The sequence below is a fragment of the Macrobrachium rosenbergii genome, chromosome 9 (genome assembly GCF_040412425.1).
Source record: "Macrobrachium rosenbergii isolate ZJJX-2024 chromosome 9, ASM4041242v1, whole genome shotgun sequence".
Lineage (NCBI taxonomy): Eukaryota > Metazoa > Arthropoda > Malacostraca > Decapoda > Palaemonidae > Macrobrachium > Macrobrachium rosenbergii.
Window position 1 is genome coordinate 49,623,341 of NC_089749.1, and position 13,866 is coordinate 49,637,206.

Here is a 13,866-nt window from a genome sequence, read left to right on the forward strand (position 1 = left end):
AGTGCCTAGATGACCTTGTATGGATGAGCATTAAAAAGGTAAGACTTCCTACAGTTTCACTGGAATCTGCCCTCCCTCCGGAAACATATCCAGATAATTAAAAGTGTGTCTAGTTGAATCCTGCATTTGAGGGGACCACAAGGCAAGAAAGAAGAAATAGTCTCAGACAGATCTAGCAAAACAATAGTTGAAAGAATTAATGCTCAAAAGCAACTGCCTAACTTGTGGATGGGAAAAAAACTGAGGCACCAAAAATTGAGGATGAAAAACATTCCTCTGGAAAGCATTCAGATATGTACCAAGCTTTGGGAGATGAGGTGGTGAGGTCAATGCTGGAGAAATGTGCAAAGACAGCAGCCTTTGACCATTTACCACATTTCTACTACCACCAATTTGTGGTCTCAGAAACAACAGGCAGGTGGTTAAAAGTTAGGTATACCTTAGTTTAACCAGACCACTGAGCTGATTAACAGCTCTCCTACGGCTAGCCCGGGGGATTAAACTTATTTTACGTGGCTAAGAACCAACTGGTTACCTAGCAACAGGACCTACAGCTTATTGTGGAATCCGAACCACATTATACCGAGAAATGAATTTCTATCACCAGAAATAAATTCCTCTAATTCTTCATTGGCCGGCCGGAGACTCGAACGCAGGCCCAACAGAGTGCTAACCAAGAGCTATACAGATCCGTCCAACGAGGAACTAACAGGCAGGTGGTGCCCCACCATCAACCACTGTCTGTTGAACACACATCTCCAGCAATATTCTTTCTGATTTTGACATCTTATAAAATTCCATGTTCCAACTGGCAAGGGGACTTCCTGGTGTCCATGGAACTGTGCACTCACCTTTCAGAAGATTTCTCCACTTTTCATGGGCAGGAAAGGTCTACCAGCTCAGAATTCTCTCTTTTGGCCATGCCACTGCTCCATTGTCATGCAAGTTTACAACTGCACCAAATTAGGTTTTTCAGATAAAACCTTTTTTCTCACAGCTAATTTATTAAAGTGATCTAATTGGCTGTGATACATTCAGAGATTTAAAGAGTGCATGACTAACCATAAATTTTGCTATTTTAAGTAATTAGCTCATATAAAAATATTTTTTTCTTAACATCACATTTCACAAATTCAAGGACTTCAGTTTTAATATGAGGTTACATTCTCCATGATAAATTAACTTAAGTTTTTCCAAAAGAATATTCTAATCAGCATAACTTCTTTAAGAAATACAGTTAAATATTCAAAATAACTACTCACCATGGATTAACACAAAAATCTGGGGGAGGGTCAGTTACGTCTGTGAAGCTTGAAAAGAGAACTGACAATCGTTGATGATTAAAAGGATGAAGTGCATCCACCCTCCCTTCAGAGGTAAGCATTAGCCCACCTGGCACATTCCAGTGATCATATATCGCATTTTTATTTGTCCCATTTGTCATCAAACCTGGAAAGGAAAAGTCAAGAATAAGCTTGAACTCTACAATCCTCCAGAGAAGAAATTTTGGCAAAATAACAAAGCAGTAAACTACAAAATTTACTGTTCTAAAACACTAAAAAGCATGTTGCCAGATAAAATTATGAAAACTAACCAGTTGCATCAGTTGGTAATCCTTCAATAATGACCTGATGGGAAGATTCATTTCTTTCTATCGAACAATCTCTGCGGTTCTTATTCTTACACTTGCATATCAGTTCCATCTGACCGCCTCTGGCTCGGAAATCTGCTATCAGATTTTGGATGTCGGTGCTTTTCATTTCTTCTGTTACCTTAAAATTCATGAACTTGTGTGCAGGTTTGACTCGGACATTCTGATTTTCATCTTTGCTATTGTCTTTTGCATCCATTTCTGAAAATCGTGGCCGTCTTACAAGTTTTTCCTTTTCTAGCTGAACTGAGAAATACAGATCCTTCTGGAAAAACCTGCGGAGTAAGCAATTCCTGCTTGCATCTGACTCAAGGTAAGGAACACAATACTTAAGGTAAGGTGAACAAGATAATATGGTGTCATCAAGAGCTTTTCGGAATGTATTAGAAAATGGTAACTCTGTAAGCTGAAGCTTGGCTGCTAATGATTCTTTGGGAGCTTCCTGAGGTGATGTACCTGAGTTGAGATATGAATGTAAGGGGTCACTAAAATCATTGATAGTCTGCGACACTTTTGTTTTATCGGACGGCCCAGGTGTAGATACCGAAGATTCCACGGAAGAATTAGTTGGGTCTCTAACTAAGCCACCCTGTCTGGTTACTTTTCCTCTACAAAGCTGCTCAGCTGCTGAACTAACTGACACATCTTCCTCATCCTCCATAGCAACTGTGCTGTCCACAATATCTTTTATTTCCTTTGGAACATTTTCATCCTCAGGGCTTTGTGCATCGACAAAAACTTGATCTTCAAGATCGAAACTTTCCGAAGGGAGTGGAGGTATAAATGCAAATTCATCCATTAAAAACGATCTCTCAAGCTTCCAGTTATAACTAGCATATATCATGAAATACATGATTCTTTTGACCCGCTTTAATTCAGAATTGGCTGCACCTCGAAGGATGACGGTACAGCCAAGGTGGGTAGCACAGCCATCGAAGAACATAAGTGTTTTGGTCTTGTCCTTACCAGGAATAGGGTATGATCTCACGTAAAAGCTGTGACACATGCCTAAAATTGGTTTCTTTAGTTGGGCATCTATGGAGGACACCAATTCAGCTTGTGTACATCTTGCAACACGTTCCATTACCGATGGCTTGACATTCATTACCAAAGTGATTCCATGTGCCTGTAAAGAGAAAAGAATAATCAACTTCTGTTTTAACTCTATGGTTCAACTTCTATTTTAATTCTACAGTTCAACTTCTATTTTAACTCTATGATCTGGTTCATCATCATCACCACTGCCACTGTGTGACACAAAGGGACTCATGTCTTTCCTGAGCATTGTCCTCCACAAACCTCCACTCATCTCAAGGCTCCTTTCCCACAGTTCTTATCCAAGTAGGAATGGATCTTCCATTTCTTCTGGTACCCATAGGATCCCACCTTGCACTATCATATAACTATTTTCCCAAGGGTTGAGTGAGGGACATATCCAAGCGATCTCCATCTCCAGGAACCTAGTCTGGTTACATACTCTTATTATTAAATTACCTATTTAAATTCATGTACATAAAAAAAATCCCAAACTTCTTCCTAACAATCACCTTCTACATGCTTTTCATATATTTTTTAAGTATAACATACTATTTAGAGCAGGATTTCAAAACAACCAGTTCAAGTTTGGCAATGTGAGAATTTTTAACATAATCCATCACTGATGCAAGTTCATTAGCCGCAGTTTTAAATATATGATGACAAAAATGTCTGCAGATCATTCTCAACAAAAAGGCCCAATCATACAACCTTAATACTACATCTTGACAATATTTTAGTCAGAAAGCCACCTCTCAGTGCAAACTCCATTAGTCACCGTAGACAGAAATTTGAGGACTTTCCCACCTTCTAGTATATGAATTATGGCACCAAGCTCAAGATACATGTACCTGCTGCCTCATAGGTTTACACCTCTAGGTAAAGACTAGCATATCCAAAAGCAATAGTGGTGGCCTTGCTCAGGAAGAGCAGCAGATAATTACTGTCAGTGGGATGGTGGATTCAATGTTTTGTCTCCTCAGCTGCAATTATGGACACATGGCATATACCTTGGTTCTAGAGCAATGGGCAACAGCAGGGGTCGTTGGCCTCAGTCAGCTAAGACCTATACACTACAAGGAATTGGGTATCCTTTGGTGTATTTAACCAATGAATCCTCTATGGATTATGCCACATAAATGGATAGGCATAATTTAGAAATAGCCTGAGTTCCAAGCTTAGTGGGGTGCTAAGAATCTTCCGGTTTACAAATACTAAGGATAAACTGAGTATAAGAAATTGGAATGTAAGAACCCTAAATCAAATTGGAAAGATAGGATGGGTAAAAAATGAATTCAAGAAATACTGACTGGACATCTTAGCTCTCTGTAAATCATGGAGCTGAGAAATGGGTAAAGGACATACTCATTCAAAAAGAATGGACACAATTAGTGAAGGAGTAGCCATGATCTTAACACCAAATGCAGAAAAGACACCAACTGACCAGAAAGCAACAGATTACTGCTGGCAAGAGTTGAATAAAAACAGAGCAATTATAGTGTGCCATGCACTAAAAAACTGTTTGCAAACAAATAAAGACGAATTTTATACAGAACTGCCGATGTTATAAATAACATATAAGGAAGAGATATGAGAATTGTTGTTGATGAAATGAATGTAAATGTTGGTAAGAATAATGAAGGTATGGGGGGTGTAATGGGTAAGGAAGGCCTGATAGACACTGCAAACAAAAACTGGGTGCAATTCACTAATTTTTGTGCTGTAAATAATTTGGTAACTAGAGGTAATTTTTTCTAACAGGACATCCACAAATACACTTGGACATATCCGGCCTGGAGTCAAAGAAACCAAATAGATCATGCAGCTATTTAACATGAAAATAAAGGACACTGAAGAATGTTAGAAGTTACAGAGGAGCAGATGTTAGCAGAGTTCACCAATGAGTCACTGCCACACTAAAGCTAAACTAAAAGCCCCATTCCTGAACCACATAGAGAGCATAAGATGCCAAAGCAGAGGAAGTGAGAGGGGAATCAACCTATCAGCCAATGGAGGAGGAGGAGAAGCAACACAGGAAGAAAAAGGAAAAACTGAGTAGGCCTATGGCCAGCCCTAACGAATTGTCTTTGTAATCTATCGGTCTCTTGCATCTTCTGTTACTTCCATAAAATTATTCATTTTCTCATCGGACCACTCCTTACGTTTTTCCAACTTAAGAAAAAGCATACTCATTATCCCAACAGGTAGGCTAACACACAATGTAATCATCATGCACAACTGAAACATTTGGTTTACACAAAACTCGTTCCTAAACAGCCAAATGCTTCTAACTTTGCCTGCTGTAATGACAATGCAAAAACAGAAAACAAGCACAACACCATACAGGAGAAAATCAAAAAGAAATTAGTAAAAATTACCACCACTGATTCATACCATATGCACAAGGACACAGCATGAAGAATTCTGACGAGAATGTAAACATTCAAATGCCACCTGGTGGGAAACTGGAGATTACAGACACAGTCCTTGCGGGTCAGCCAAACACTATTCTTTTGTTTACTATGAACGCCAATCACACCTAACAGAGCAAAGATATAGCTAACTTTAACAATAAGTAAAATTCATTCCAAATCCCCATGTTTAGGAACAATGTTATCTACTACTGGTTTTCTTAAGTTAGAATTCATTGAAAGAAAAAAAAGGCCAATCAAACAATGAGCAGGCTGAATAAGATTTAGAAATTGAACAGACTGAAAATGCATACAAAAGTAAGATTATACATATGTGTAGTACTGTACTATCTGTACAGTACAATCATTTGGACATGAATCCTGGTATAAAAACAAAACTATACTAAAAGACTTAGATGATTTGAGAAAAAGCTGTAAGAAGAATATTAGGATTCAGATAGAAGAGGGATCGAGTTAGCAACAATACATTAAAGGAAATTCATAAGTTTCATATGTAGATGAGATAATGATGAAAGGGAGAAGGTTTGGACATGTCCATCACACAAACCGTGGGAGAACAGTACATGATAACATCAACTACCCTCCTGTGGACACCAAAAGAGATGTAAAACCCAGACCTACTTGGATGAGAACTATGAGAAAGGTGGCTGGATATGAGAGAGATTTTTGAAAGATTAAGCACTGGAAAGACATGAGTGGCTACATGTCACTGAGGCCTTCTTCATTGCATGGCAGCAGAGGTGATAATGGTGATAATTACCATATAAAACTTCCACAACACAGAGAAAAGGCCTTATAGATGACATGTCACTGTCTATAATTACCTGTAAGTATTCCCTTGCTAGGAAAGCTATACTCTTCTCCACCAAAATGATGTTTGGTTTGTATGATACTATCTTGGCCACAACGTTTTTTAGATAATCTGCTTCCTAAAACAAAAAGGTTAGAAAAATGTATTAAAATGTTAAACAACTGAACTTGTTTCACAAAAATAATGGCTTCATACCAACCATAATCCTTACTATAGTCAGGGAAAAGTTACTTGGATTTCAAATTATTTATTAGTTTAGCTAAACCACCCACAATGATGGAGAGCATTCAGCTGCCTCTGCAGCAGACAACCAACTATATTAATCTTACAATGTCATGACTGAGAGGCAATCTGAATTAATAAAAAGATTTTTAGAAGACACAAAGTACATTTAAATTACATAGCAGATTTAAAGACATGAAGAACTTAAGTACTGTAAATTATTACGATGATAAATCAATAAGCTTTATAAAAGAAATGTTAAATTGAGGATGAAAGCAGTTTTGGAAGTAAACAATTTGTAACAAAACATAAATACCTGTAATAACAGGTTATCCAAAGTAAGGAGCTTGTTGTCATTCCCTCTTTGGTAGTCTATAGTGGAAGCAACCAGTAGTAGTTGAGGATCTGACAAACGTACCAACATTGATTTGTCAGCTACATTTTTAGTGCATACCACACCATTGAGTATTTGGCACTCACTTCGATTTCCACCAGGAACTTTTTTAAACTGTACATACCTGCAAAAAGAAAGAAAATAAATAAGCCAGGGTTATATAATGCTACAATGAATATGAAAGTTCCCAAATGTTTTAAAATATGTATACAGAACTTCTATAGCATAAAACTACACGTAGTTTTTCCAGTAAACTCCATCAATCATGTATGCCCAAAAAAAATGCTCTCAAAATAAAAAAAAGCTCTCAAAATAATGTCCCTAGACTATCATCTTTTGTCCAATGTACAATAGTCATACTTTAAGTCTAACAGTGCATGCACCATCCAGACCTTTGGGCAGCCATCCATCATCTACAGGCACCTAATATTTTGTGTATTCCTGGGGCTGGCAAGGGGAACTCTATGTGACTGACTAATTTTTGTTATAAACGCGACATAGGCTTCATCACAGACCATGAATATGCATGTCCAAATTACAATTAAGGTTAAACGCAGAGTTGCTGAATCTCCAAGAATGTCTTTGTATACAGTACTTGTAAAATCTGAGAGAGCACTTGGAGACAGTTTGGGGCCATGTACTAAAGCTCTAAGAACTCCAAAGGTTATTAGAACAAATTAATTGCATTTGTTGACTATTCAGATTTGGCAAAGAATAAAACTTACTATTCCTAAGAGGTACAGATGCTTGTAACCAAAGAATGAGACTTTAGTTTACCATGAAAAAGGAATCAAATGGAGTAATGAACAAATGAAAGATGAAGGGTACCTGTCTTCCCCTAGAGCAGTGATTCTTAAACTGGAGGGCGCGCCCCCCCAAAGGGGGCGCCAGAAGCTTCCAAGGGGTGCGCAAGCAGGGTTGCCATATGGTGCCTATTATCTTTTTTAATTTGTCATATTAATTACAAAATTGCCAAAAAAAACATTATCACTGCTTCCATATGTTTTCTAATTATTGTCTCAAAACATGCCAAAAATTCAAAATATAATCAATTTTCATTTCAAGTCTTATTTATGAACTGAAATATAGTGCAGTGCATACTTATAAAAAATTTTATAGCAATGAAACAAAAATCTATCATTCATCCATATATTCATTAATCAAATAGGCAACATATTGTTTATAGTTTATAGTTGGCAAAAATTTCAGGGGTAAGGGGGGGGGGGGCGTGGGATCTATACATAATGCAGAGGGGGGCGCAAGGCAAAAAAGTTTAAGAACCACTGCCCTAGAGTGATGCTTGGCTATAAATCCAACTTGTGCTAGAAATCTCTTGAGGACTGGCCCTACTGGGTTTAAAATAGCAAAACACATCCATTTTATGTTTAACAGCCAACAGAAGTAGAGAGCAGGTTAAATTCTGTTCTATCACACTCTTATCAGGTTTTCATCATCTAACAAGTTATTACAGTATATGCTCTCTCAATTACCTAACTTATACAATGAGATCATATTCCCCCATAACCTATCCAAACTGAACAAGCGAGGATGGATTAATAAAGGCACAAAATGAGGTTGGGAGGAGATGTCAGCATTTTTGCCACAAAACCAAGTGTATGACAGGCTAATACTAACTCCCTTCATGTGAGAAACCAGGCTGGAGACTGCATGTAACCGTCTAGTTAAGGCTAGGAATATTAATGTTGTCTTCAGAGATTAAAAAGGGTGGAAACCCATATCCCTCCAATGTATTCCAGGGAATTATGAAAGCATCAACAACCGATGCTGCCTGGTTTGGTAGGGCTGAAGAGAAATTTAGAAGCTTTTGACTATGGGAGGTGGTAAACGAGCCTAGTAAAGAGTTCCTTACTGTTTCCAAAGCATGCTGCAGACTTTGGGATAATGAGACCATTATGGCAGAAGTGCTTGGTCCCATTTGTTCAATGAACATAATTCCCACCCTCTAACACACTGCAGATGATGTGGTGCAACCCTCATTCCTGATACAAACCATCATGTCCAACATCACTCTTACCAGCTCTAGAAAATTTATATGTAGGCCACTTTCCTCTCATGAACAAAGACCAAGCTTGATTTGTTAGGACCCTTACATGGGGAAGTGCAGGGAGTTTGTCTGGCTGATGTACAGACAACCACAGTCAGTTAAGATCCAACTATGCGGAACTAGCTTCCTCGGAGTTCCAGTGACCTAGCAACTTCCATCAGACATCGATGTATTTTGTTCCACTCCAATATAACTTATCTCTTTCACTGATGTCAGGTCTGGCTTGTCTGATTTGATGACAGACCCAGGTACCAGCCCACACTAATGATGTAACTGAGATTTAAATAGTTCTAATGAGAAGGATGCCATGATGAGTCAACTGTCAAAAGTACTGCATATGTGTTGTATGTGTCCATGAAAGCCATTTGGCAAATTTGTTTCAAGTTTTGAACCATCCATGGGTCCACTTGTACCTCTAACCAGTAGTTCCAAAATTTCTGGAGACAAACCTTCTCAAGATACAGGTCTAATGGTGGCCCAGAGTTCCATCTCCCTCAGTGACAACCATAGAAAGATTTTTGGGGAGATCATCTACCTCCTCTGCCAGAACAAATGGTGAATGATGTGGAGTTCTCAGTCACAGGCCAGGAAAAAATAAAAAATCTCTTTTTGAACTGCAGTTCCCAGTTCTCCATTAATGTGCAATCCCCTTAGTTTTATTCAAAACCATTTCAAAGGAGGCTGAATTAGCGGTATTGAAACAGAGAGAGAGAGAGAGAGAGAGAGAGAGAGAGAGAGAGAGAGAGAGAGAGAGAGAGAGAGAGAGAGAGAGAGAGAGAGAGAGAGAGAGAGAGACATCCACCTAAACAGGCACATATTAAAACAAATCTAAACAGCAGAAAATTATATAATACAAAAAGTCAAGAGCACCTGACACGAAATTATGTAAAATAATCGCACACTCCACAAAGAGAGAAATGTCCTCTGACCCATACTCTTGATAGTTTTTTGATAGTAGCATAAACACTTAAAAGAAACACTAAAATGAGAAAAGCATAACCAGAGGAAAACGGCAATAATGCCCAATCTGTTAAGTAACAAAATCCGCTAAGTAACGAAGACTGGCATATAACCTACACGCCAGGGTATCCGTGGGCCAAAGCAGACAGCTTGTGGTGTAATGCAGTCGCAACCACTGTTACCTTTACAAAGTTAATTTCATAATCACTTGTTGCATTAACTATGCTTGCCACATATGAAGGAATTTAAAATTTGTTATACAGCCGACCCCTGGTATTCGCGGGGGATGTGTACCACAACCCTGCTGCTAATAGCTAAAATCTGCGAATACTTAAAACATCTCTAAAAATGCTTATACCCGAGTATTTTAAGAGTTTTATCACAAAAAGTGCATTCAGTCATGAAAATATGAAAGTACAATAATTAGCAAATATTTCTCAGTGAAAAATACTGCAAATAGGCAAATTTTCCACGAATAATGTATGTATGCATGTTCCATACAGAAATCAGTGAATAGCAGGGGTTGACTGTAAATAGATGGGTCAATTTTAGTCCAAAACCCTACAACAGTTCATGATACATTTTTTCTATGAAATTCCTTATATAGAATATACTTACTGTCTGATATCCATATCATCACTGTCATTTTTCACATCTGGTCGGATGATTTCTGTAACTGTATGAACTATAGGTAATATTGTTTCAGCCCAAGAAGGTGCAAGTCCCCCTGAATCGAGAAGCTGACACAGAAGTGCTGTTTCATGAGCACTCCACATTGTACTGTAAGCATAAAAAAAAAAAAAAAAAAAGTCTCATTTTAAAACCTGAAGAAAAATTTAAGTCACCACATCAGCAAGAAATCCTTTGACCTCAGACCATAAAAATGAGCAATTAATTTGGCAAGTGACTCAGTAGGCACTCTACTGAACCAGAATCAACTCATTACAATCTACAAGATTTAAAGTTAAGAGGAGTTTATTTATTACTTAACCCTTAAACGCCGAGCCTCTATTTACAAAAACGTCTCCCGTATGCCGGCGGCGTTCAGGAGTTAGCGCCGAAGTGGAAAAAAAGTTTTTTTCAAAAAATCACAGCACACTTAGTTTTCAAGATTAAGAGTTCATTTTTGGCTCCTTTTTTTTGTCATTGCCTGAAGTTTAGTATGCAACCATCAGAAATTAAAAAAAATATCATTATCATGTATAAATATTGAAATATATGACAGCAAAAAAAAAATTTTTCATATATAATTTTATACAAATCGCGCTGAGCAAAACGGTTAAAGCTAATGGGTTATTTTTTCTTTGTATTGTACACTAAATTGTGAATGATTTTGGTATATAACAAATTGTAAAACGATCAAAGCAACACAGAAAATATCACAAAATGATGCATGAATTCATAACGCGCGGACGTAAAAAAATGTTTTTTTCAAAAATTCACCATAAATCGAAATATTGTGCTAGAGACTTCCCGTTTGTTGAAAAATTAAGCTAATTGATTGAATATTACTAGACTGTAAGTGTTTTAGCTTAAAATTGCAGTTTTCGACCATTTCGGTCGAGTTAAAGTTGACTGAAAGTCGAATTTTTTCTATTTATCGTGATTTATATGAAAATATTTCAAAACTGATAAAAGCTACAACCATGAGTTATTTTCTGTTGTATTCTACATGAAATTGCACACATTTTCATATATAAAATGTTTATGTAACGACTAATATAAAACGGTGCAAACATTACGACAACGTGATGAAAGAATTTCTGAGATGTTCAGCCGAGTTACCGCGCGGACATAAGGAAAATGTTTTTTTCAAAAATTCACCATAAATCGAAATATTGTGCTAGAGACTTCCAAATTATTTCAAAATGAAGGTAAATGATTGAATATTACTAGAATGTAAGAGTTTTAGCTTACAATTGCATTTTTCGACCATTTCGGTCGAGTTAAAGTTGACCGAAGGTTGAAATTTTGGCAGTTATCGTGATTTATGTGAAAATATTTCAAAACTGATAAAAGCTACAACCATGTACTATTTTCTGTTGTATTCTACATGAAATTGTGCACATTTTCATATATAAAAGTTTATGTAACGACTAATGTAAAAATGATGCAAACATTACGACAACGTGATTTAAAGAATTTCTGAGATGTTCGGCGAGTTACCAGCGTGCAGACGTAAGGAAAAAGTTTTTTTCAGAAATTCACCATAAATTGAAATATTGTGCTACAGGCTTTCAGTTTGTTGCAAAATGAAGGTACATGATTGAATATTACTAGAATATAAGAGTTCTAGCTTATAATTGCGTTTTTTTACCATTTCGGTCGTTAAAGTTGACCGAAGGTTGAAATTTTGGCAGTTATCGTGATTTATATGAAAATATTTCAAAACTGATAAAAGCTACAACCATGAGTTATTTTCTGTTGTATTCTACATGAAAATGCGCACATTTCCATATAAAACTTTATGTAACGACAAATATAAAACGGTGCAAACATTACGACAACGTGATGAAAAAATTTCTGGCGCGGACGTAAGGAAAAAAGTTTTTTCAAAAATTCACCATAAATCGAAATATTGTGCTAGAGACTTTCAATTTGTTGCAAAATGAAGGTAAATGATTGAATATTACTAGAATGTAAGAGTTTTAGCTTACAATTGTGATTTTTTTACCATTTCGGTCGAGTCAAAGTTGACCGAAGGTTGAAATTTTGGCAGTTATCGTGGTTTATATGAAAATATTTCAAAACTGATAAAAGCTATAACCATGGGTTGTATTTTGCTGTATTTTACATGAAATTGCGCACATTTTCATATATAAAACTTTATGTAACGGCTAATATAAAACAGTGCAAAAATTACGACAAAATGACGAAAGAATTTCTGAAATTTTCAGCCGAGTTACCACGCAGGCATAAGGAAAAAGTTTTTTTCAAAAATTCACCATAAATCGAAATACTGTGCTAGAGACTTCCAATTTGTTGCAAAATGAAGGTATATGATTGAATATTACTAGAATGCAAGAGTTTTAGCTTACAATTGCGTTTTTCGACCATTTCGGTCGAGTCAAAGTTGACCGAAGGTTGAAATTTTTTGTAGTCGACGTACGGTATGTCCACTTGGCACCAACAGACAATTTTAGTCGACGTATGATACGTCCAGTAGGCGTTTAAGGGTTAATAAAAGGAAAAATTCCATAGTTAATCAAGATGATTTCAAACAACCTTCTGACTCACAAAGTCAAAGACACTTCAAAAAAACAATCTTTTGGAACATTTATGATCAAAGACATGATTTTAAAATTTGAATAACAGTTAAAGATGTGACCTCAAACAATCTTATAACAAGGAAAAATCAAAGGCATTACTTCAATCTATCCTTTTAAACATTAGATCACATGATAAAAACAGAAAATTTTACTGTACTTGAGTCTTTGTCTAACAAGTCGTTCTTGGCTGTCAACGGGAGGGTCTTCTTCTTGCTGCCAGCCTGATGTTCTTGGAAGAGAATTACTGGCATCATGACATCGAAGAGCCTGGAGAAAGTTCACATTTTAGTGAAAATAATAATGAACTTTAGACTATTATTTCATGTTTTAGTATAAAAGAATCATAGTTTTATTCCAAGAACATTAATGTACAAAACTCGAACCTGATAATTTGAAGAATTTGAAGATTGACAGAAAACATTTAAAATGCATATTTATACTATAATCTTAGGCAAATTTTCACCTAACTGATAGATGGCAAACACTGAACAAATATATAAAAGACTCTAGAAGACCTTCAATATCTCCTCATCCATGACAGCTGTTGTCCCATCTACAGTCTGTGGCTGAGCACTAGCACTCAGAGCTGCAGACACTGTTGTTGTGAATGTCTGTTGTTGACTAGTAAATACTGTCACAGCACCTCTTCCTTCATTTTGTTCATTATCACCACTTCCTTGTCTGAAACAACACACACAAACATTTATATTACCATAGCAGGACTCCACAGTAACATGGCCAGTTATTTGATACAATGATTACAGTTCAATTCAAATCAAACTGAAATATGAAACACTGCCAGCCAGAAATGAGGAAACAACCACATGACCATATTCGAATGAATAGTGAATACAAACTATAAGTCAATTAAAGAACAAAATTATACATAGCACCTGCACTATCAAATTGTCATAGATATAAACGATAAAGTGTAAGTTGATAGGCAGTTTTACCTGATAGTGGATAAACACAAAAAAATGTCCAAAATAAAGAAAATTATTAATGACAAAGATTTGGAAGGCAAAAA

General features: G+C 36.6%; 1 protein-coding gene across 7 annotated transcripts in view; it reads right to left on the reverse strand.

The window, feature by feature from the left end:
• Positions 1-13,866, reverse strand: part of fab1 (fab1 kinase) — a 114,787-nt gene that overhangs the window by 65,081 nt on the left and 35,840 nt on the right. For all 7 annotated transcript variants that reach the window (XM_067109043.1, XM_067109046.1, XM_067109045.1 and 4 more), the window contains 7 exons: positions 13,355-13,520; positions 12,997-13,106; positions 10,189-10,350; positions 6,468-6,669; positions 5,943-6,047; positions 1,595-2,777; positions 1,263-1,449 (listed from right to left, as the gene is read on the reverse strand). In XM_067109043.1, coding sequence (XP_066965144.1) covers positions 1,263-1,449; positions 1,595-2,777; positions 5,943-6,047; positions 6,468-6,669; positions 10,189-10,350; positions 12,997-13,106; positions 13,355-13,520 — 2,115 coding nt within the window. The remainder of the gene's footprint in view (positions 1-1,262; positions 1,450-1,594; positions 2,778-5,942; positions 6,048-6,467; positions 6,670-10,188; positions 10,351-12,996; positions 13,107-13,354; positions 13,521-13,866) is intronic.